The sequence below is a fragment of the Onychostruthus taczanowskii genome, unplaced genomic scaffold, assembly GCF_017590055.1.
Source record: "Onychostruthus taczanowskii isolate IOZ18803 unplaced genomic scaffold, ASM1759005v1 scaffold89, whole genome shotgun sequence".
Classification (NCBI taxonomy): Eukaryota; Metazoa; Chordata; class Aves; order Passeriformes; family Passeridae; genus Onychostruthus; species Onychostruthus taczanowskii.
The window spans coordinates 2,208,109-2,231,777 of NW_024506882.1; the positions used below are offsets into that span (position 1 = coordinate 2,208,109).

Below are 23,669 nucleotides of genomic sequence, written 5' to 3' on the forward strand. Positions count from 1 at the left end.
AAGGGCTGGAAGGGATGCAGCAGACACAGCTTTTCCAATGAGCTCTGGTGCCAGAATGGGTGTTCCTGCAGCTGCCACTAAACCCAAGGGACCTCTGGGGCTCTTTTTGAAGAGCCAGGCAGGTGAATGGTGGGAGCTCACACCCCACCAGAATCACTGAAAGGTTTGAGTGGAAGGGACTTCTAAAGGCTCCTGCAGTGACCAGGCTGCTCAGAGCCTCATCCAGGCTGGCATTTCCAGGGATGGGGCACCTTCCACCTCCTTGGGCATCCTGTGCTGTGGGCTGAGCCTTTGGCTCCTGACTCAGCTGGAGCACAGTCACAGTTCCTGGAGCTCTGCTGAGCTGGGGCCACAGCTACGAGTTGTGAAGTGAATCACACAAATTTTTTGTTCTCCACAGCAGTTTCCTTTCCCCAGAGCAGTACTGGAATAGAGGAGAACCAGTGGAGATTTCAAGGAATCTCAGAATGCTTCACTCTACCAGGAAATGCAGCCTGCCCAGCCTCTGCACCAGGCAGCAATGAGATCAAATGCTTTCCTAACCTATTTACTTTAAATGTATCTTGAATATTAGCAATGATGGAGTAAACAGACAGCTCTTTGAAAAGTGTGGTGCCTGGTGAGTGTCTGACACAGTATTTAATGAGTGCAGGAAGGGTTTTTATCCAACTGCCTTCGGTATGTGGAATGTGTTTTCCCCTTGTTTTGACTGGATGGGTCTTGTGGCTGATCTGTTTAAAAATACTGAAGTGAACAGTTGCAGCAGCAGCACAAGGTGGTGGTATCTGAGACCAGCACGTGGTGCAGATGAGGTGGAAACACAGAGCTTCCTTCATCTGTGGTGTGGTTATCAGTGCTCCCCAAATCCTGCTGCTGATAGCATTCCACAGCCTTTCTAAAAGAGCTGAAAAACATGAGGACACAGAATGCCACCTCCCTGGGGTGGCAGTTTGGCACTTGCTGGGGAGCTCCTGTCCCTTGGAGTGCCCAGCACAGTGTTGGCAGTAATGCCCAGAGTGGCTTTGCTTGTCTGCTGCTCCCTGGGAGCAAGATCTATTGTTCCCTCCTCTTATTCCTTTATACATTACATAGAGTGGAAACAAAAATCAGATATAAACACAGAGTCCATCAATCATTACTAACCCAGAAGATAGACTGTGATAGTAAATCTTCCCTTTTGTCTTCTTCTTTCTGGGCTCTGCACACAGCAGTGCAGCAAGCAGGGACATGAGAAGAATTAAGTTGTTTGGGTGCACACCAGGGTGGTACTGGAATGGTCTGGATTAAACCAAAGGGGCTGTGAGGTGAAGTGTGGCAGTTCTGGTTTAGCTGAATCAGGAATAAAGTGCTTAACCACAGCCCCAGGTGGAGGCAATGCCCTGAATATCCCCTAAGTACAGATTGGGACCAGTGGCTTTGCCATTTGGATTTCTTTAGTAATCATTTTTTTGCAGCAGCAGCACCAATGAGATCAGGGTGGTTAGGGGGGGTTGTTTGCATTTGGTGTTTGTGTGATTTCTTTTTTGATTAACCTTTTGTGTACTACAGCTGTTCACTGCAATCCAGAGGGGGTTTATGAGTTGAGAATTTATGGTAAAGTGCTCTAACACAAGGAATTTGATCAGGATTAAGCCGGGTGTGCATAGGTAATTGCAGCAGCAATCATTGCTTTCTTTCTTTCTTCCTGTAATTCTGTGGATCCCCGTTATGTGATCATAAAATTCATATTAGAACATTAGCAAATGCAAATGTGTAGCCACATTCTCGTCATTTACCCAAATTTCAATTCTTTGGATCAAGTACTTTGTTTTTATCAATTCACAGGCATGGAAGTGACAAGCCTGTTTATAACTATCAGTGATACAGAGCAGCAGCTCCAAAAATGCCATGGGATTTTGGAATCAGCACTGAGAAACTTTTCCATAAATGCCAGGAATAACGTTATATTTGAATATTTAACCCTTACCCAGGCAATTTGAGGACTGGAAACCATATGTGCTTTTCATGATGGGAGCCAAGATGACCCTACATAAAGATAAATATAACTACATGAAAGCACTCAGGAAGGATGGTGTTGTGGTTAAGAGCTGGGCAAGGGCTGGGGAGCTCCAAGGTCTAATCCCAGCTCAGCCACAGGCTTCTTGGGTGATCCTGGGCATGTAACTGAATCCCTGCATATTTCAGTTTTTCCATTTGGGAATGAGAGATAATAACACTGCCCCAAGCCGGGAGGGGAAGCGCGTTGCTGCGTGGGAGGTGTGGGCTGGGAGATGGTGCTGGTGGCCACCAGGAAAATCTGACCAGGTGCTCTGCTGAGGGCACACACTGCTCCACTGCCAGTGGGATTCAGTTTCTCCTCTCCTTCTCCAAAAAGGTGAATAAACTCCTGCCTTAATTAGCATGTCAAACCGGGGAAGCACACCTGAACTCCGGGAAGTCACATCCTTGGCAAACGTTCCTTGCTTGAACATAATTTAAATTCAAAAGCAGCGAGGGAGGAATAATGAGGAAAGGGAAGGGAAACCTGCATTAGATGGGCCCATCTGGTTTTGGTTGAGTGCTACCTAAGTGAGTTGTGTTTATTGGTTATAGACTCGTGTTTGCTTTATACGCTCACGGGCCAGGTAGCTCTTGTTCTGCTCGTGACTTGGCACCCACTTCTGCCCTTTGAGAGTCTGCTCAGGAGGTACAAATCCTGGTCCTGTTCTCTGGAAAGGTGGGGTCTTTCAAAGTAACCATCAAGAAGGAGACTGAAGTGGCCACTGAGCATTCCCACTTGCAGCCTGTGTCTCCTATGGGATGTCATTCCACCACCACAGGAGCCGAGGTGCTGGGCTGGCAGCACCTGAGAGGCTGCTGGCATGAGGAGGGGTCCTGTTGGTGAGAAAGGGTCTGGAAGGAGTAGTCCCTGCTCTGGGAAGCAGGTAAAATCCTGTAAAATGCTGTAAAATGCTGCTGGATGCCGAGCAGCCGGTGCTGGGCCGCGTAAGGTGCGGGGGAGCGTGATCAGCCATTGTTTGGAAGGAAGAGTTTTGATGTAATTATACCCTTCAGCCATTGCCACACTTTCCTCCCTTTCATCTCCAGGCAGGTCCACACGTTCAGATGTGAAGCTGGAAATGAAACACATCTGGCTATCCCAAAATGACAACAGACTTTTATTTGCTATTTTTGGTATACAACAAAAGCTTTGTATCTCACTAATTGAACATATGGGCTCTCCCTTGCTTTTTTTTCCCCCTGCTAAACTCCACTTTTCCATGTGTCATCGTCCGATTCCAACATTTGATCTGTCGAGTCCATCTCGGCCATGTGTTTGTTGTAATCTGCTACACATGTAGCCTTGTTTTTGTGTGCATCCTGACCTCCAGTGAGAGCTGCAGTTGTTTCCATCATGGATAGTGTTGAGGAGTTACACATCCTTTTTATCAGTGTTTTTTGGCCACCGGCAGCTCCTCGCGGCGCGGCGCGGGGCTCCTGCCAAGCCTCTGAAAGCTCAGGGTTTGGGGCAGCCATATCTGTTTGTCTTGTGATACCAGATGCTGGCTTTCTTCAGTGTAACAGAAGTAGGAGGGGAAAATTCCCAAAATAGAAAATAACCCTGTCAGTGAAACCCAGGGAAGCTGAGGGTCAGCTTAAGCTTGGTGGAGCTGGAGCTTAAGGCAAGGATGGAGGTGGATGGATGGGAGATGACCACTGGACAGAAGGCAGGGAGTTCTTTGGGGTCAGAACAACCTGTGGGATAAAGAGAGGAAAATGCCTCTTCTGAGCCCTTCAAAGTGTGATAAAAACCCACTGGAGGTTCGTGAGACTCGACTCACTACGGGTACAGGACCTCTTGATTACTGTGAAAGATTCGTCATCAGAATTGGTTTTTGTGCCTCTGGGGGATCCACTTAGTTACTTCCAACTACAGCTCTAAATTGTTCCCATGCTGCATCGTGCTTTGATTAGCTAAAATCTTGCAGTTTGAGGCTCTCACCGTGACCAAAAAAAACCAGGTGACAGTGATCAAACCATAGGGTGTGGAGTGGGAACTCTTTGGGATTTAGGGTGGGGAGAAGGAGCTGCTGGGTCTTTGAGGTAGGATGGGGTTGGAGGTAACCCCTGTGCAGGTTCCTGAGCACTGAGGGACAAACCACCTGCAGCTTTCACTGTGCTGTGTGTTGTTCCCAAGGAGAAATGGCAAATAAATGCCAAAAATTCAGGCTAACTGTGCATTTAACTGTCCCAGCCCCTGAGTCCCCATCATGTTCCAGCTGTGCTAATGGTCACCTTTCCTGCAATAAATATTGGGCCAATTTCATCACATTTGGCTCATGTTTATCAACTCAGCACTTAGGCAATGGGGTTTTGGTTGCAGGGAGGGAATGAGTCCATCTCTGTCTCACCCTGAGGTGAGGGATGAGGAGCCATGCGTGGGGTGTCCTGGCTTGGAGGCTCCTCAGTCTGTGTTGCAACCCTCTGACTGCAGCAAAAATCAAATATTTGTTCTTGAAGACAGAGCTGAGGCAATTTCCACCAGGAATATGCCATCTCTCACCACTTGAACAATATTATGCATTCATTGTGCTATTATTCTGTCCAGTTCTTGACATAAACTGCTGAGCAATTTTGTCTTGAGCTCTCTTTTTAGCCAAGAGTATAAGCTTTAAAAATTTGAGGTTGCACTCGAGGACTTCCCAATCAACTGAGGAATGAACTCTGAAGCAGAAGTTGTATTTAGCAAAATGGACTTACAATTATTATTCATAAATGCAGATGTTATGGCTGCAGTTGTTTCACTTCTTTCTTTTACAGCCCTATAAATTGTATACAGAACATAAAGGCTTTATTTCTTAAATAAATGTTTTGCAGCCACCATAAATTATCTTTCTTGCATTCATAATGAAAAAAGAAAATCACTGTTTGATGTTTTATATCCTCTTCACTAAAATGTAAAATATGGTAGTTGGAGCCAGATTTTATCTCATTTGAAAATAAAAGAAGGTTCATTTCCTACTAATTTTTTTCAGTCTTAGGTTTGGAGTTCCCATGAAGTGTTGCCCAATCTGCAAAGCAGCGTTACAATAAACTCTGCTTTAGCTGAAGCTTTGGGTTTGAGTTGTACCAGCACTAATAATCACCATTGTGAACTGAGTCATAAGCATAACCTGAGTCCCTTTTATCATTTTTTTAATCCCTGATGTTGTTATATTTCATCTTTCTACGCCCCCTGCTCACTGGCTGAGTGTCAGATTGTTGAACTTCTCCCTGCGCCAGCCCTCGAGGACCCTGCCCAGCCTGGCTGTCCTGGAAGCAGGCCTTGCTAAACTCCCAGCTCACTGGTTTGCAAAGCAAACTTCAGCCTTGTACTATTTACCTTGGCAAGTGCCCGACCAGATTGATGATCTGTAAAGTGGATTTGTTATTTGGCTGTTTGCTTTGGCAGCTCTTGAAAGCAGTTTGCTGATTACAGCCCCAGATGTCATTGCATACATTACTGCTCACTATAAGTTTCTCTAAAGTTTTAATTTCAGCCACAAATACTATTAAGCTTTTTGCACCTTTGTGTATTTAGCCCATGGATATTAAATATCAAGAGCAGGCAGCCTCCATTTCCTTAATTTTCCCTCTTATTATCTTTTTTGGCCTCTTCCAGGCATCTCTGTATTGCCAGGACAGGGGATGCTGCTTTGCCCTGGGGCAGTGCTGTGCCCAGCTGTGCCACAGGCCGTTGCAAGTTGGTCACATGCACAGTTTCCTAACTGTAGATAAGATGTAAAATTGCCATAGCATTTGTATAAATGATCAGCTTTAACATGAGCAAGCACTTGGGTCAGGAGGGCAGAGATCAGGAGCGCTGGTCACTGAAATCGCCTGTGCCCCATTGGTGTCAGGGCAGGCACTAAAGGAACATGGTTTCCCTGGGTAATCTCCATCCCCTCTAACTATTATCTTGACTTTTAAAGGCTCTCAAACCTGATAAGCAGTTTGGCAGATCAATAGTCTCAGAATCAATTTGTTTCTGACATGGGGTAATCCTGAGTTTGGCTCTGCTGCCAGCAGAGCTCCGCTCCCAGCCCTGTGCATGCAACCATCAGGATTAGGGTTGAGAAATATTGGGATATTACATTTTCCTGCTGCCTCAAAGTGCATCTGCCTTCCTAAATTCCAGGAAGAGACACATGAAAAGCTCAGCTGGGTGTTTGCTGCTCCCCTACCTCAAGATCTGCAGGGCTGTCCAGGAGCAAAGCCTGGCACTGCCCAGCTTGGGCAGACACTGCTGGTCCTGGCTTTGAGCAGTTAAACCATCCTTTGTAGCCAGGAGCTTTGGTTTTTTTTTTTCAGTGGGGCACTTTCAGCTTTGAAATATTTAAGTTGAAGAAGTTAATTCACTTTAAGTAAGTTTACTTTGCAAGGGGAGGATATCATTGTAGTATTTTTGGCCACTGCTTGAAAATTCCTCTAACCCTTTACTATAATAAGCAAATTGAGCAGATTAAAGACACATTATGCTGCCAAATGGTTTTTCTACACAGGGCGACATATATTTTTTCTGTGGAAAAGGTTGTGGGGGTTTTTGTGAGCTGCTATGCTTTTTTTAGCACTTCCTGTTTTATTGTGTTTGAAGTGTCTTTGTGGTGACCTGTTGGGGTAAGATTCTTCCATATGGAAGTGTTTCTTCAACTTTTAATCATTTTGTTTAAAAAAAAAAAAAAAGGTTTTAAATCCGATTTGCAGATGTCTCTGGTTTTGTTGGCAGAGAGCTTGTCCAACTCACTACAGTGTTGTAGAAATGATGAATTGTTCATCCACAACATGATGGTGACATCCACAGAGTTGCACTCTCAGAATACCTTCTTTCAAATCTATTTCAAATATCAATACAAAAGCTTTTGTTTGTGTTTTGATGTATTTTTCTCTTTGAAACCCTGCCTTCTCCGAATGCCTTGGCAAAACTCCTGTTGGTTTCGGTGGAACTGGGATTTCCTCAGTAGACCCCTGACTTGGTTGCAGTCAAGTAATATCAGGATAAAAAGCAAACCTGTGTCTATTCCTGGAGAAAATCAAGCTGGGGTTTTATGAAGGGTCAAAAAAAAGTTACAGGTTTATTTTTGAGTCATTAAAGCACAACAGAATGCAGATTCCCTGAGCTCTCACTGGGCTGGCCAGGTCATGACTGAGACCAGAGTTTGGACCACTGGAGTTGTGCTGTAGCTGCCTCCTGTTTCCCATTAGTTCTGACACTGACACCTGAATTTCAGATTCCGTCTTGTTTAGGTTGAGCTGCTCAATCAGTGCATCCAACACACACCTCAGGACCTCTCTGGAGCTGCCTGGCTTGCAGGGGTGTGAGGGCAGAGCTGGAGCTGCTGGGCACAGTGTGTTACCCAGGCAGCCAGGGATGTCCAGCAGGCATCTCCAGACTTCCCCTCTGCATCGTACCCTCGATGTTTCAACCCTAAGAAAACTGCCTTTGACAGTGTTTTTGAGCCCACATGTGAATACCACATGTTGAGGTCTCATGTCTGCAGTTTCACTCCTAATTAAGTGTAGATGTAAGTACTGGGTAACGTTTAAGGTCTTTGGCTCTCTGCAATTCACCACAAGCATCTAATTCCCACTTCCTTTGTCTTGGACCTGTTATTTATAGGAGAAGGGTAGGTGGACTTGGTGGTTACAAGGCTCTTGGATTATTATGTTTCTGTAGCTGTCATCCTGTCAAGGGTCCTGGAGAAATTTGCACTGTGGGCTCATGGTAGTTTATTTGGAATAAAATCCCCTCCTGTGCCAAAGGCTGCCCTTAGGTCTGTGCACCACTTAAGTCATGCTAAGCCCTGAAAATGAGTCTTAAATGTCATATTGGCCTTCTCAGCACAGAGGTGAACTGCATTCTGTGTGAGCAGTGAGATTTCCAGTTCAGCTTAAGGCTGTTTGTCTCTGCTGCTGTGAGAATTAGGATGGGGTCTCTGAACCTGCTGAAACCTTTTGATGCTCGTCCCTCAGAAGCCAGAGCCTTGCAGCTCTCTGACCTAACAACAGCACAGTCTGGAAAAAGGCAGCTTTTTGATGTAGATGGGCACAGTACTCATCTGGTTTGGATTTTCAAGGTGTTCCAGAGTCATATTGTTAACTGCAGGGGGTCTTCTGTGAGCAGAAATATGCGCTGAGTTACTGCTGAGCCCTCAGAGCATTCCCAGATATCTATTTTTGGAAAGCTGAAGTCAGGTAGCTCCTGTCTATTAGACAGATGGAGAAATGGAGACATAAGATGGGCAGGTGACTTCCCTGGGCTGGGCTGGGCAGAACAGTATCAACAAGACTCAGACTTAAAGCTGGAAAGTTATTTTACTCTGTTGTCCACAGTATTCAGAGTGTGTTGGAAACATTTCCAATGAGGAAATCCTTGCAACCATATTTGTATCTCCCCAAAAAAAGATCATATTGATACAGCCTTCTCAGGTGATGCTCTCCCTTGTCCCACCTGATGAGCTTTGGGCACAGATTTGGTTCTGATGTTTGGAAAAGATGGAATTATGCCCATGAAGGTCATTATCATCTCCAGACCTGGCAGGGCTTCAGGGGCTCTGAGGACAAGGTGCCTCCAGCTCATTGCAACTCTCCAGTTTAAATATTTCACCAAAACACCTCCAAGGTCTCCCACTTCCTCAGTAGCTTCCTAGCAGTGTCCAACTAGATGAAAATTAGCCAGTGTCTTGGTTTGTGGAGCTGCAAAGGTCAAATGTCCTGGAGAAACAAGGTGCTAAGATGCTAATTCTCTCCTGGAATGGGAAGGCAGTTCTCTGCTCGATTGAGCAGAAAATGCAGGTGGGCTTAAACATCTCCGTTTTTTGCCTTCTGTTTTGAATGCAATTAAATAAAATCTGCTGTGATTACAGGGAGGATAACCAGCTTCCAGTGCAATCCCAAATCTCATCCTAACACCAGTTACGAGGCAAGCAGCTTGGGGAGGCTGCAAATGTCCTGGGCTGGTCCCTGCCCTGTCTGTCCCCAGTGTGGGACACACAGGAAGCTCGCCCTGAACTTCTGTTCTCACACTTCTCCTCTTGGAATCTTGTTTTCCACTTTTTGGAGATTTGTGAAACATATGCCTTGGAGGCTTCCCAATTTTTTTTCACAGCAAGAAGAGAGTTGCTCTCAGCGCTGTAAAAACTCTCACGAAAGAGCTCGCTCCTTTGTAAAGGACCTGCCTGGTGCAGCTCAGCAATTCCCATTTCTTATCACATCACAGTGTATTTTATAGGGTATAAAAATGGTGTTATGATCCGTGTTCCCAAACCTTGCCTCAGCTAGCAAGAACATCAATAAACATGGCTTGATAGACACCAGAGCTGCCCCGCTGTTCCCCCGGTGCTTTGAACGTGCCCTCACAGACTTTTGGAATCTATTCTCCATGTAGGAAACTCCTCGTGCCTCTGTTGAGTTTTTAATGTATCAAAGGTAATAATTGTGCTTAGGAAAAGTGACTTCTCCCAGGATACATTCCCAATCTGGTCACTTCATGTGCTTAGAAATATTTCCTTTCCTTCTCACATCCCACAGTTTTTTTCTCATTCCTCGATTTAAATTAATCTGCAGATTGGGACGCTGGTGTTACCTAGATCTGGCAAAAGATTTTACTTCATTTCTCCCCCTTCCCTTTTCCTTCTCTCTCCATAAAGTTATTATTGTTATTTCTTCAGTTCACAGCTGGGATGATGGGTTTGAACAGCTCCATGCTCCGTTCCAGGAAATTCTGTCTTTGTTCCGAGGCTTCCAGCGCAGAGGCTCCTTTCACCTTGATCTTTCAGCACAGCACTAAAACATTTGGCAAGTTTTTTTGTCGTGTTTTTTGCTGCTGTCCAGGGCTTTTGAGAGATTCCCCCTGGAAAACTTCCACCTCTGAGCTTGCCCACTGGAGGAAATACTTCCCCTTGAATTTACACAGCCACATCATCACGAGTGCTGCATCCCTCTCATATCTTCATTAGCTTCCTTGCCTCCTTGGATTTGTTTCTCTCTGGTTTGAAGTCAGTTTTTCCTGCTGAAGCCTCGAGCTGCTGGGAGGATGGTTGGAGCTGGAGCAGCACTGGATCCAGTGGGCTTTCGGATCCTCCCCAAAGGAGGTGGTTCTGCAGGCTGCAGAATTCCCTCTGCAAAACATCCGTGGTTTCACTCATAATTTTAGTCTGGAAAAGGTATGGGATCAGCTTCTACCTGAATTATATCAGTCTCCCTAATAATCAGCTTTCTTTTCCACATTAAATTCCCCAGAAACTTGTGATTAGCCCCACTTCTGAGGGTTCACCACAGCTTAATTCTACTGTAAAACTGTCAGCAGTGATTTTCTTGTTTAAAGACAGATTTTGGTTCTTGTACAGAACTACTTCTTGCTAAATTCCTTTTCAACCAAACACTCTTGTCATTTCTCAGCCATTAAAGACAATAAACTCCATCTTTGGATTTTTACATGCTGAACTTAGTTTATAATGATGGATACTTGTTTATAACACACTGAAGATTTTTGTTAGCTTTCTGGCATAAAAATTGGAATCTTCTCTTTTGATTCGTGGTTATTAGTAGCAGGTTTATCCTTTCAAATATGTACAAGCCATGATTTAAGTGGAATATTTATTGTCCACAAGAATGGTAGGCTGCAGCTCTCAGAATCCATCTTGCCTTTGCAAGCAGCATCTTTATAATCAAACTGTTCTCATGGGTTGAAGCTGATTTTGCAGCAGGATTTAGGTGTTGTAACCCAGAAAGTCACAGTCACAGTGCTGGTTTTTGATGCTTTGGTCCATGAGGAGAGACCTGGGGCTCCTCTCCTCTGTGTTTTGGGGCAGCTCCAGCTCCAGGCGTGGATGATCCCTCAGTTCCTGGCATCCTTGAGTCAGTTGCTCTAAAGTGTGTTTTGAAGGTGCTCTGAAGTTGAATCAGGACCTCCTGGGGAAGTGGGAAGTGAGAAACACCCACTTGGACCATCCTAGGACAGGGCCACAGTGCCATGAAAACTCAAATGGTTCTTCCTAGATCCAGGGAAATCCATTGGGTCAGGCAGGGATTTGGGCTGGCGTGGTTTGGACTTCCACCGAAATGTCTCCTTCTTCCCTCTGGCTGTACCAGGTGACTCCTGGTGGAATGGTCTATCTCAAATGACATTAGAGGTTTTATTGCATCATAAATCAGAGCAAAGCATGTCCTTGCCATCAGTGCTCCAAAATGGGGTTTAGTGAAGGAAAAAAAAAAAAAAATTACTATAAAAATCCAGTTCTTGTCCTTCCAGCTTAGGACACACTGTGATTCAACAGCATGAATTATCAGACTTACCTTTTAACTGTGATTTATTTTGCATTATTTTTGGTTGATGCAGCCACTTTTGTCTTTTTTTTTCTAGTTTTGTGGGAAGAAAAGTAATAGTAAGGAAAATTTCCCTTTTAATCCATCCCCATTAGGGTGATGCCCTACAGGCACACCCTTCTAGTCACCTTTAGTGATTTCTGTAGCAGGAGGTCAGTGCCATTGTCAAGTGCAAAAATGCTGTTGTCACTCAAGGCAGCCAAAGACCTTGTGTGACTTTTTTTTTCCAGGAGTTCTTGCTCCTGGAAGCTTTGCTGTCAGCCACGAGCGGGGAGCCACGGCCGCCTGACTCCACTTGGGAGTTGCTGCATCCAGCTTGGAGCTGGGGAAGGCTGAGTCCCTTTGAGCTGAGTGTGTGCTGAGGATGAGAGGGAGATGAGTCTGTGCCGAGGAGGAGAGGGAGATGAGTTCAGTGACCGAAAGCCTCAGGCTGGGACGTGCCAGCTGCGATCATTTTTTCACTCCATCATCTCACCTTGCCACGTCGCTCTGCCTTATCCAGCCACCAGATGCCTGATGGATAACACAAGTGACAAGGGCAAAACCTCCTCCGTGGATGCAGAGGAGAACTTCAGGGGCTGCTGGCTGCTGCCCAGCTGTGTCCTGCCTGGCTGCAGTGAAATCCCTGCCTTGCATGGTTTGGGAGGAGATCAGACCTTGGTGCTGTGAGTTCCCGAGTGCTCTGGCCACGCTCCAGCAGCACACTTAAGCACACACTTAACTTTCAGCATATATACTCCCATGGAAGTCACTGGGGCTGTTTGCATGCTTAAAAGTAAGTATATGCTTAAGCTGGCTCAGAACCAGAGGTTTCAGTGCTTTGTAGGTCCAGTCCTTGCTGGAGCTCAGATAATTTGCTCGTGCAGCTTGGCACACGCTTTTAATGAATTCAGAATCGGGCCAAAAAATTTATCTTCCCTGCCTTGGAAGGATTACAAGGAAACAAGTTTAGGGTTTTGTTGAGTTTTTATTACTTTCTAAACATAAAATTTCATGTTTCTCTGTAGTCCTTAAAGAAGCACATTTTTCTGGTGTTCTTGGGGGGATCTAGAGACTTGGAGCAAGCAATTTCCAAAATGCTCAGAGCTGATGGAGAAGTACCTGGGATGAGCTGCCTGGCCAGAGCAGGAGTGGCTCTGGAGGTCCCATCTGTGTTTTCACACCTTGTATGAAGATGTGGCATTGCACTGGGTTGTCCTCAGGCAGATTTCATTGTGGTCACCTTTGTGAGTTACTTAAACCTCAATGTTCCAGCTCTTCCCTGGTGTAAACATAAAATTCTCTCTATCAACCCTGAAAACTCATTCTGCCTCACTGCTTTAGGTGTATTTTGTAGTCTCTTCTCCATCCCCTGATCTTGGTCACTCAGTTGAGAAACTGCTGAGTTTCCAAACCAATTCCTGAAGTTAATGGTGCTGTATCCTGGTGGCAGCTGCTTGGCTGCCCCAAACACAAACATTTCCATCACTCTGGTTTAACACCTGAGTCTGTCTCATGCCAGGTTTGAAATATGTTAAAATACTTGAGGGGAAGCTGTGATTGCAGCAGGCTCTGCACATCCCATTGGATATTACCCTAATAAATTGTATGGTAATTCAGATTTGCTCCAGAAGTGGCAGAAGGTTCATCATGAGGAAGAAGCTCTTTCCTGTGAGGGTGAGGAGACTCTGGCACAGGGTACCCAGAGAAGCTGTGGCTGCCCCTGGATCCCTGGAAATGTCCAAAGCCAGGTTGGAAAGGGCTTGGAGCAACCTGGAATGGTGGAAGGTGTCCCTGACAATGACAAGGTAGAATAGGATGGTCTTGAAGGTCCCTTCCAACCCAAACCATTCTGGAATTCTGTGCCTTGTGCTGCAGGAGCTGGGCACTGCCACCCTGCTGGGCACAAACCAGCAGGAAGAGTCACCCTGTGACCAATTCCCAAACACCCAGAGAGTGCCTGGTGTTTGTAAGTGAGATTTCTTTATCCATGTCCAGGCAGTGATTAGACAGTAGCTTGGAACCAGCGTGCACATTATCTCACAGTGAGGTAAGACAAATAAATTACAACTTGGAAGCCCCGAGTGGGATCACTGATCCACCTTAGGAAAATATTTTGGTTTCTGTTTATAAGTCAGCTGGGTTGTGAAATGTTTCATCTGGGAAAGGTGATATGAGACCAGAGAAATATTTGCTCTTATAATGCAAAAAATATTCCAGTTTCTCTCCTAACGGGTTGTTAGTGATATAAACCAAATTTCTTGTTTCCGGAGCCTCGGTGCTCAGCTGCTTCCCCACAGATGCTCTGCTCTCAGCTCTCTCCTGTCCTGGCTAACAAGAAGCTGCCCATTTTCTCCCCTTGTTTGTGAACATCTCTCAGGCTGCAAATGACTTCTAAAGAAGAAATGACCCAAAGCCCAGCAGAGCTCTGTCTCTGGCAGCCTGGGCGTGCTGTGGGGAGGATGCTGAGGATCCTGGGCAGGGTTTGGGCACAGAACCACACCCATCCCTGCTGTGCAGCTCCATCCAGCTGGGATTGGCATGGGCAAGCCTTCACCCCTCCTTTGCAGCAGGTTTCAAACAGGTATCCCCAACATTCAGCTGCAGATAAACTCTCCCCAGGATGAACTTGGCCTTTCCACACTCTCTGTTGCTATTACACAAGAAGGAGTCTCCTGTTACAATCTGAGTGATATATTAGTACATAGCACAGTTCCAATGCTTTTTCAACACTAAGATTTTTGTTTAATTCAAATGAAACAATCAGAATTAAATTCCTTGGCTCACACAGTCACCACTAAGGCTCATGCAAGATGACAAATCCACACTTGTGTCTCAAAGTGTAACATAAGATCTCGGTTATCCCAAAAACCCCGATGAGTTGTCAGATCTTTCCTTACTTGTGGGTAAATATGAGCCTTTTCTAATCCATTATGTGTCCTCTGTACATGTGTATATAGCTATGCATTTGCACATGCCACGAGATTGATAATAAGCAAGATAAATCTGTTTTCTTAAGGGAAGTAATATATTATTCCAGCCCCTGCAATGGAATTGGCGTATTTCTACCTCGTTAAGACAGGGTATGACTGCAAACCTCTTCCCAAGAGTTCAGAAATGACTTGGCATATAAAGGAATAAGGATCATTATGTGGTGTCACTGAAATACCAGATGTATCCTTCCTGCATCTCACACAGCGTTTTCCCCACCAAAGGCAGCACAAAAGGCTTCAGCATCCTAAAATCGCTGCTTTTATTTGGAGAAGTCTAAAAAAACCTCCACTGAGATTTAATGGAATTCATTCTGTGTTTAAATTTCCTAGGCATTGTTGAAAATCTCAATAATCATCTTATTGTAAGCTTAGCTAAGTCGTAGATCTTTGGAGAGTGGGAAAATTTACTAGGGGGGAAAAAAAAGTTACTGGATTTTCTAATTTTAACCAGGACTGAGAATTATAAGTATGTGAATACCACAAGAAAACATTTCCAACCTTGCAAAAACTAAAAAGTGCTGAAGATCTTTAGTGAATCCTTTTTTAATGAAATTTCCAAACCTGGAGGTTGAAAGCACATCAGGTGAAGTTTTTTTGCTGTGCAGATTCATACCTGGTAACACAGGCTTGTGCAGAACCCTGGGTTCTTCAGGACACTCTGCCTTATGCCAGGATTAAATATAAAGAAATGTTAATCTCTAAGGGGGCTTGGGGCTGGTTGTAGCATTCCTGATTTTTTCCAGGCGTTCTGATCCTGTAAAGCATTAAAATATGCACAAATCTTGCTGTTCAAGGGGGAGGGGGAAAGTTTTCTCTTGGAAATTAATTTTATTACAAAGGGTGATTTTGTTTTCAAAATCATAATAGCATCCAGTTATACTGTAGATTCCATCTCTTTTTGCTTTTAGGCAGCTAAATAGCATCCAGTATTGGAAAAATGCTCTCAGCTGGTTGTTCAGTGCACTGTGCTCCTCAGGCTGGGGTGAGCTGCATCTTCTCTGTGGGTGCCACCTCTGGCAGCACCCACCTGTGTCCCAGCCCCTTGTGTTGTTCTTCAAGACAAGATGACAAAGTCTTGTGCTTCTGGTGCTACAAAATACTGCAAAATTCTGGTGCCACCACACAAATTTCCCTGCTGACACCAAGCGCGCGTTTTACTACAAAATACTGCCAAATTCTGCAAAATTCTGGTGCCACCACACAAATTTCCCTGCTGACACCAAGCACGTTTTGTTGCGTTTTCTCTTTTGAAGCCCTGCTTTGGATGCCCGTCACATCCTGCCTCCAGTTTTTAAACCATCCCATGTCCTTGCACTCACCTCCATGCCCTGGGGAAGCCAGGAGCTCAGCAAGGGCTGGAGGAGCCCTTGGCAGTGCTGGGGGGGCTTTGGGGGGCTCCGTTCTACTTTCGGGGTCGCACCGGGGCCCCTCGTTTGGTGGCCAGGTGTGCTGGCAGCAGGAATCTGCAGTTGGATGGCATCTGACAGGCACTGGGAGCATTCAAGGCAAAGGCAGAGTTTAATAAATACACTTAATCATTTATGTTTTGACCTTAGCCCAGACTCGTAGTCAGACACAGAAAGCGGGGAGGTGGAAACGCACTTTGTCAAGGCTCCTCTGGCAAAGCAGGGCAGCCCCGCTCTGAGGAAAGGCAGATCCTTCAGAAAGGAGAGTAAAAGGTCAGGACTAATCCAAAAGGACAAGCAGTGTATGTCTGTGTGTATATTGGGTTTCACATATGAAATCCAGTCATGATAAATCTGATGGCTTTAGAAACATCTACTTTGATTAATGAAAACATAGTTCCCATAGACCATGGGTTTCATACTTCAAAGTTCCCCTGGATTTAGAACCTTAGGTTTTGCTTATTCATATAACATGCAGGAAACTATTTTTAAATGAATAAGGGAGTATTAAAAAAAAAATTTAAAAGGCAAATGTTTCAACATCGGTGGTACAGATAGGCTGGATAATAAGGAGCAAAATTAACAAACAACAGACATTTTATTATGCATTTTACAATAATGTTTACATTCTTTTCTCTATATTTGTTTTTCCTTGAAAAGATTTATGTATTTATAAAAATATCTCGCTGCTCCAGCTCTGAAAATTGCAGCCTTGCTGGCATTTGCAAGCCTTCAAGGACGGCTGTGATGGCTGGCTGTGCTCCTGACCATCCCAAATCTCCTGAGCCCCTGGTTAACCCCTTGTGCAGGAGCACTGGGGTATTCAGAGTTTGTTGGGATGTGGGGAGGAGGAGGAGGGTGGGATGATCCCTAAGGACCTGCACCATGATCCTGGACATCGCCAACACTGCCTGGGCCACTGTGCTGAGTTCGTGGCCACGTGGGCAGTGGTTGGGCAACCTCCTCCCTGAGCATCCATCCTGGAGCTGCTGGGCTCCTCCTGGCAGCTGTGGGTCTGCCCCAAACTCATCTAGAAATCCTGACAGAGAATAAACAGCAATTTTGTTTACAAGTCTGCGGTGCTGAGGAGGGATGAGTGACTTCTCAGCCTCACTTAGCCAAGAGTTCAAAGGCATTTGGAAGTGTTGGTTGCCTGTGGGACCGGGTACCCCGGCTGAAGGCTCCATTAATTAAATGCACTCACAGGATACAGAGCTGGTGAGTAATGTCCTGTTTATAGCAGAACTGTGAGCGGTTCTGGAAAAAAAGAAGCCCTGTGGGAGGGAGGATGACAGGGAGCAGAGTCACTCCAAAGGCTGTGGCTCCTGCCGTGGTTTCCAAAGGCAATAATTAACGCTCACACCTCGGTGTACCAGCCTTCTGTCCCTTGGTAGCTGCTGTGCTGTGGGAGAGAGGGGTGGCAGCGTGTGAGCCATGCACAGGAGAGGAGCACAGACCCACCAGATCCAGGGCAGGTCAGGAGGATGATGCTTCTCCACACTGAAATAAAGAATTTACCCAGATTCCCCGTCAAGTGCTCAGAGCGGCCGCTTTGTGGCATTCCCAAAGTTATGGCAGGGAAGGGAATTGGCAGAGCCTGTAGGAAAGTTCAACCTTTCATGTTCAAACGAGGTATGTGCAGTTTGACTCACTGCTTTGGGCCAGGAGTTTCCATGCCCTGGTTCCTCTCACGCCCGGGGGTTCCCGCTCCCGGCCGAGGCGTTGCTGTGGTCACCAGCCAGAGTCCCTCCAGAGTCCACTCCTGCTTCTGGAAAAGCCAGGAGAAGCAGGACAGGTGATGAGCAACCCTTCTGTCCCTCTGGTTGCTCCTCAGGGTCTGACATCACGCAGGGTCAAGGCATGCCATGGATCAGGGCGCATCTTTTATCAATTAAAATTGGCAGGTCGTTTCCCCTCCTCTTGGCTCTGCTGTTTTTGCTCACACGTATGTTGCAATGTGCAAGGTGAGGCTCAAAACTGTCAAGCTCTTTAATAGAACCATTACTATATTTTTGGAGAACGTTCTCTTTTTGATTTACTGTTCCTTAGAAGACAGGAAATGGAGCTACTTGATTTCATATTTTAAACAAAGCCGTCCAGAGGTTTAATGAAAAAAATTTCCCCTGGCTTTTGAATTAAAGAGCTATGGTGAAAGATTTAGCTTAGCTATTTTGACTTAGAAAAATAACACGCTAGAAGCATTAAAACATTTTGTAAAAATACTTTTTACTACTAGAGAGGAGAAGTTTCTCTGGTTTTCTTGCTTTTGGTTGGTGGGGCTTTGAAATAAAAGGATATTTCCAAGGTTTAGGGTGGGTTTTCTTTTCCTTTCTTCAGTAAAATTTATTTTGCTTTTATATTAAAAGCCTTGAAACAATTGTAGTGCTAGAGACAAATCCTGTGTGTCTAAGCAAGGTAATTTGGTGTGAGTAATGACAGAAGCCTTTGCCATTAATAAAATGCAAGAAATGTTAAGCAGGAAGATGGGAACCTGATTCTGCTCCATCAGCAGTGGCAAAAGAAAAGGGTGGTGCTCCTTGAGAGGCAAATGTCTGTGGAAAGAGAGAAGTGGGAGATTGATTTCAGGCAAAAATTAAAATTTTATTAGGAAAATTCTGTGTATGAAGCAGAATTAGCTCAGAGCATTTGGGCTGGAATTGCAAAACAAAGCACTGTTGACCTCTGTGGTTAAGATAAGGGTCCTGCTTGTTCCATTTGGGTGGATTTGGGGTTCTGAGGTGATGCTTGGACATCATACACAGGAGGCTGATGATCTTCATTCCCACCCAGTTTCATCTTCATTAAATAACGGAGAAGTGAGTGTTCTGCAGGCTTGAAAGCACCATGCAATAGGATGAAATACTGACACAACTTTAAGTCAATAAGATTTCTTTTCGGTGATTTAATGAGATTCCACCAGGATTTCACAAGTAATTGCCAGACTCACATAATGCCTGCTTTTCTCCCCCTTTATTCCTGAATGAATTACTCCTTTGAGGTGGGGCCTGTTCTCCACCAAGGCTGTGTCCAGGCTGGGGGACAGAGGCAACTCTGGGCTCCCACATCAGGGGCTGGTGTTGGTGGCTGTCAGGAGGGTTTCAGCAGGCTGCCTCCCCCCAGCCCTCAGGAATCCCTGGGATCAGCAGGAGCTTTCTCAGCCCCGTTGGTTCCGTGGTTGTGTTGTGGCTTTGGCCATTCTGGGAGCAGCACTCTCCACCCAGGTTTGTTTGTAAACTCCTCGCTGGCCGGCGATGGGGAATTCGATACCTTATCAAGTGAGATACTGGGATTGAAAAGGGGAGAGCGAGGCAGCCAGAAGGAGAGATTACAATATAATAAATAGCAGAGATAGGGTGAGCTGCTATCAGTGGATGTTTAATGCCATTAGCCCGTGTGCTCTTGGGAGTGATGTGTGCAGGGAATGATGTAGGCAGGGCAAAGCACCCAAAGGCTCCTGGCAGCACCCAGCCCATTGCCATGTCACACTCTCCGGAGTCACTTTCCAAGGTGTAAAAATAGCCAGAACTTAATTCTGCCTTGAAAAAAATATTGAATTCTTTTACTCTGATACATGTGCTGTCTGCTGATGCACTGGCAAGAGGAAGAGGAAGGTCCGTGACAATAAATCTTGTTTTTCTTGAAACTATTTTGTTTTACATCAGAGAGGGACAGAGCTGGGGATTTACAGGAGGAAAGAGCCTGCCTGCTCAAGCAAGGTCCCCTTTTCTACCCCCACATCCTGAACAGCCTGAGTCACACTCTGCATGTTCAGCTTTACCTGGAACCCATTTTATCAATGTATTGAAATTAGGGGGAATTTGTGGGCTCCACAGAGCAGATGAAGGTGCAAAGGACCTCCCCTGCTTGATGCAGGCAGAGCAATCACCCACGGGCTGCAGTGGTGGCTGCTGAATCCCAGCTGGATGTCTGGATATCAATGCTCTTGCCAGATGTGCACTGCTACCACGGAGAAGGAGTGAAAAGGGAGGAAAGATAAAACTACAGCTTCCCCAGCCCTACATTTTTTTTTACAAGCAAACTTTCAGTGCAGTTAATCCCTCTAACCTGCATTTGCATTAACACTTGCAGCCTCACACGTTGCTGCTAAGAAGTTTTGGCAGCTCCTGGCCCTGATTGCAGAGGTAACACTGCACTTGTCTCCTTTGCTCTCACTCAAGGATCTCAGGAGCCAGAGCCCAGCACTCCATGAAGTTTCTCCCTGTACACACAAGCAGGCATCTTGGCAGAGCTTCAAAAGCCATTTGCCTTATTATTCATATGTCTGCTTATAGGAGCAGAAATGCTCCCATTTCTCACTTTTGGAATAAGGGCTGACACCAGGAAAGAGGAGATTTCTCATCTCTGGCACAGCCCTGCAAACCTGTGGGAGCTCATCGTGTCCCTGCTGCTTCCCTGAGGTTTGGGAAGCAGGTTTTAAAGTCCCCCTGATCACTCTCAGGGTACATGAACAGCTCTGTCAAAAACAACTGAAATCCGTGGGGCTTGGAGAGGGGGTCTCAGGGCTGATGAAACTGTAGAAGGATGACTTGGGGGGAAAAAAGCTTAAAAAACCCCCCAAATTTTGCTTTTCCTCCTGCCTTTAGGAAGGCTGACATTATGAAAATGCTGTAGAGATTTAAACATCATCAAAATTACTTCACCTCCTCCCTGCATTTTCTCAAACAAGCTTCAAGAACCCTCGCTTTAAAACAAACTAGTAGACTGAAGCAACCTTATAAATCCAGAGAGCCATTAGAAGTTGAAATATTTGGTCATTCCTCGTCTGGGGTGAAACTGGGATTCATCCAGAGTTCAAGTGCGTGCATCACAGAGAGCCAGGGTCCCTTTTGGTGGAGTCCATCTCAGTGCTGATGGTTTTCCAGTGCCAGGAATCCACTCCGCAGCCAGGCCAGGAGATAAATCAACACCGATGAAATTCAGGAGCCAGGAGTCACCACTGCAGCCCATATAAATCCCTGAATGCCAGCCCTGGCGCTTCAGCCCGTGCCATTAGAGCTGAGAATTATCTGGCCCCTCTTTGCTGATGTATGGATGAACTGGCTGGCCGAGTGTTTACCAACGTTATCAGCCGGTACTTGGGGCGTTATCAGAGGAAGGGCCGCCTGCCGCGGGGCTCGGTCTCTCACCCTTTCTATTACCACCTGTCAGTGGCAGGGAGTGTGCTGTGAAGCTGTACAGTCACAGACTACAAGTGTAGATAGTTTCTGACGGCTGATCAAAGGGGAAAACCAAAGGCCTGATAACAAGGACGTGTTTCATGTACTTTTAACTCTGAGAAACATTGGCATTTGCGTTTTTTCCCCTCGGCAGGCTGGCAGAAACCAGGCACAACGAACGCTGCGTATTCAGTTACCTAATAGTGGAGTAAATGGTATGTGCTTGAAGGAACAAAGCATAACTGTAATCTTGTTCCAAGTGGGAATGATTTAAGTAAGCCTTCGCAGAAGACTTGCTGTATAATAAAGGAGAATAATTTTAATTTGTACTTTGAAGTGATCCTGAATTCAGAATCTAATCTTTGCATTCGGCAGAACATCATACCCTGCTGTGAATGAGGTAATAACTGCAAGTCAAGGAATTATTTGGAGGATCTTTTGTAGGTACGTGCTCTCTCTCACAAGAACCAGAGTCTTCAGCAGGGGCTGCTGGTGAAAAAGCCTCTGTTAGAGCACGTTTGAGCTAAAACTTCCCAGTGCAGGAGCAGAGAAAACCCACAGATATCCCAGACTGAGGGAAGGGATCGATTTGTTCCTTCATCAGCACAAGGCAGCTCTGCCTCTTCTCTGTTTCAGAGCAGGAAAGGGAATTTAGGTAAAATTCCTGCCCATTAGCAAAGGCAAAATAACTCTTTCCATTGTCCAAGATGAGGAGGGGGAAGAAGCATCTCAGCAGCATCCCAGTGGAAGACTAATCGACTTCAAAAATAATTCCTGGTTGTCTAACACAAAAATACATACATGCCATTCACATTTGTGTTATTGTGCTGCTTTCCTGACTCTCACCAGTCTGTATTTTAATTTCCCCTTTTTGATTGCAGCTGCTTGGTCGAAGCTGGCTCATACTTAGGGTTCAGCCGTGCTGTGCTGTAACACCAACCTTTCAACTCCCGTGCTAAACCCGTCTTTCCAGGCACACGCAGCAGGAGGTTGGTGTCCCACACGTGTCCCGTTTGTCTGTTGAAGGTGCCTTCGACCGGAGCGTGACCTTGCTGGAGGTGTGTGGGAGCTGGCCCGAGAACTTCGGTCTGCGCCACATGTCCTCCATGGAGCACAGCGAGGAGGGGCTGCGGGAGCGCCTGGCCGACGCGATGTGCGAGTCCCCCAGCAGGGACATGGTGGGATCAGGAACAGGTACAAAGAAGAGGTGTGATCAGAGATCACGTACATCTCACCCAATGGTGATTTTTATTTAATTTTTTTTTTTTTTTTTTAGTCTCGCTTTTTCTTTTCTCTGTACGCTCCTTCTCTCTCTCTCTCTCTCTCTCTCATTCTGTCTGATTAATTGACTTTTGTGGGGATCTCAGTGGGACAGAAGTCATTTATAAAAGGAAGTTAGTGGTAGATCACATAAACACAGTCTGAGATATTGGCACATGAAGCTTCCTTATCATATAGCTGGGACAAGGGCTCTGCTGCATCCCCTGCAGTGCAGATTGCTGCCCTGCTCCAAACAATGCCATAATCACACATATCCTCATTTTGTGTCCTCAGCAGAGCCACTGTGAAGCGCTGGTTCTGTAATCCAAATTAATCCATCTTCATCAGTGTCCATTATATTGATAAATTGTATCATCTGTTTAAGTAAATGGAATGGCACATCAGAGATTAGGCTGTCAGGAGGGGCCCCGTGGTAGGAGATGCTCAGAAATTAAAGCGCAGTTACTGCAGCTTTATTGTCTCCATTAATTTCGACTTGTTCCAAAAAACACCTCCAGTAAAAACACCTCAGAGTGATGGTGGCCCCTAACATCAGCTGCCAACTCACTTCTCACTCTCGTGGCAGCTTGCCTGGGAAGGCAAAAGAGGAGAAACCAGCAAGAAGGTGTGGGAATGCCCACCTATGGATCTTTCAGGAAGAGCAGGAGCTGTCTCTTCCTTTTGCTCTTGCCCTTGTGTCACTGAGGGTCTTGTGCTGCTCTGAGCTCTCCCTGCTCCTCGAGAAGTCTCTCCCATCAGGGCACATCCTGACTTTGCTCACTGTGGAGCAGGTACCAAACTGGAGGAGAAGGATGCAGAGGAGCAGGATTTTAGCCCTTGCCTGCAGGTCCAGGCAGCAGTAACCAGTGCAGACACCCCTTCATAACCCAGCTGGTCACCTTTTCAGCTGCCTTCCTCTGCTTTCCATCTTGAGAGGGATGAAATCAAAGGGTGACTTGGATTTGGAATTAACAGAAAAGCTTGGTTGAGAACTGGGGGTGAGTCTGCTGCAGCTCTGGTGCAAATCCTCACCAGCTTTTTGCCTTGGCCAGGACACTTCATGAGTCCAGGAGTCCAGAGCTCCAGCAGAGCAGTGAGGATAGAGATGCCTCACTTTGCTGGTGTGGACTTCAATCAGCTCATGTCTGTAAAGAGCTGGGGAAGGTGGAAAAAGCAGGCTATGAAAATAGAGAAAGGCACATATTTCATCACTTACTGACCCAGGCTGTGATCAGTGTGAACTTTGGGAGGGCATCCACTGCTGATAATGGGTCAGCACCCCTCAGACTGTCTGTGGAAGGGGAAAGGTGAGGGGAATACCTCCTCTGAAAGCTGAAGCCTTCCAGATGGGCCAGGTTAGGGTGACTGACTGCCCTGGAGACTTGACAGTGTATTATATTGTAAACCAAGAACTTTGTCAGAGACAGGGCTCTGTATTTTCCTTCCATTTTCACCAAATCCAGCTGATGGCAGCCAGTCCCAGCTTCTTTGGCATAAGATGAGGCTCACAG

The 23,669-nt window shown here is 45.9% G+C and overlaps 1 protein-coding gene across 11 annotated transcripts in view; it reads left to right on the top strand.

Annotated features, from left to right (window-relative positions):
* The window catches only part of BCAS3 (BCAS3 microtubule associated cell migration factor), a 300,833-nt gene that overhangs the window by 256,282 nt on the left and 20,882 nt on the right, over positions 1 to 23,669 (top strand). For 7 of the 11 annotated variants that reach the window (XM_041425421.1, XM_041425419.1, XM_041425418.1 and 4 more), the window contains one exon: positions 21,925 to 22,092. In XM_041425421.1, coding sequence (XP_041281355.1) covers positions 21,925 to 22,092 — 168 coding nt within the window. Of the gene's footprint in view, positions 1 to 21,924; positions 22,140 to 23,669 lie in introns of all 11 variants that reach the window. The other 4 variants (XR_005954169.1, XM_041425428.1, XM_041425426.1 and 1 more) reach the window with 2 other exon arrangements.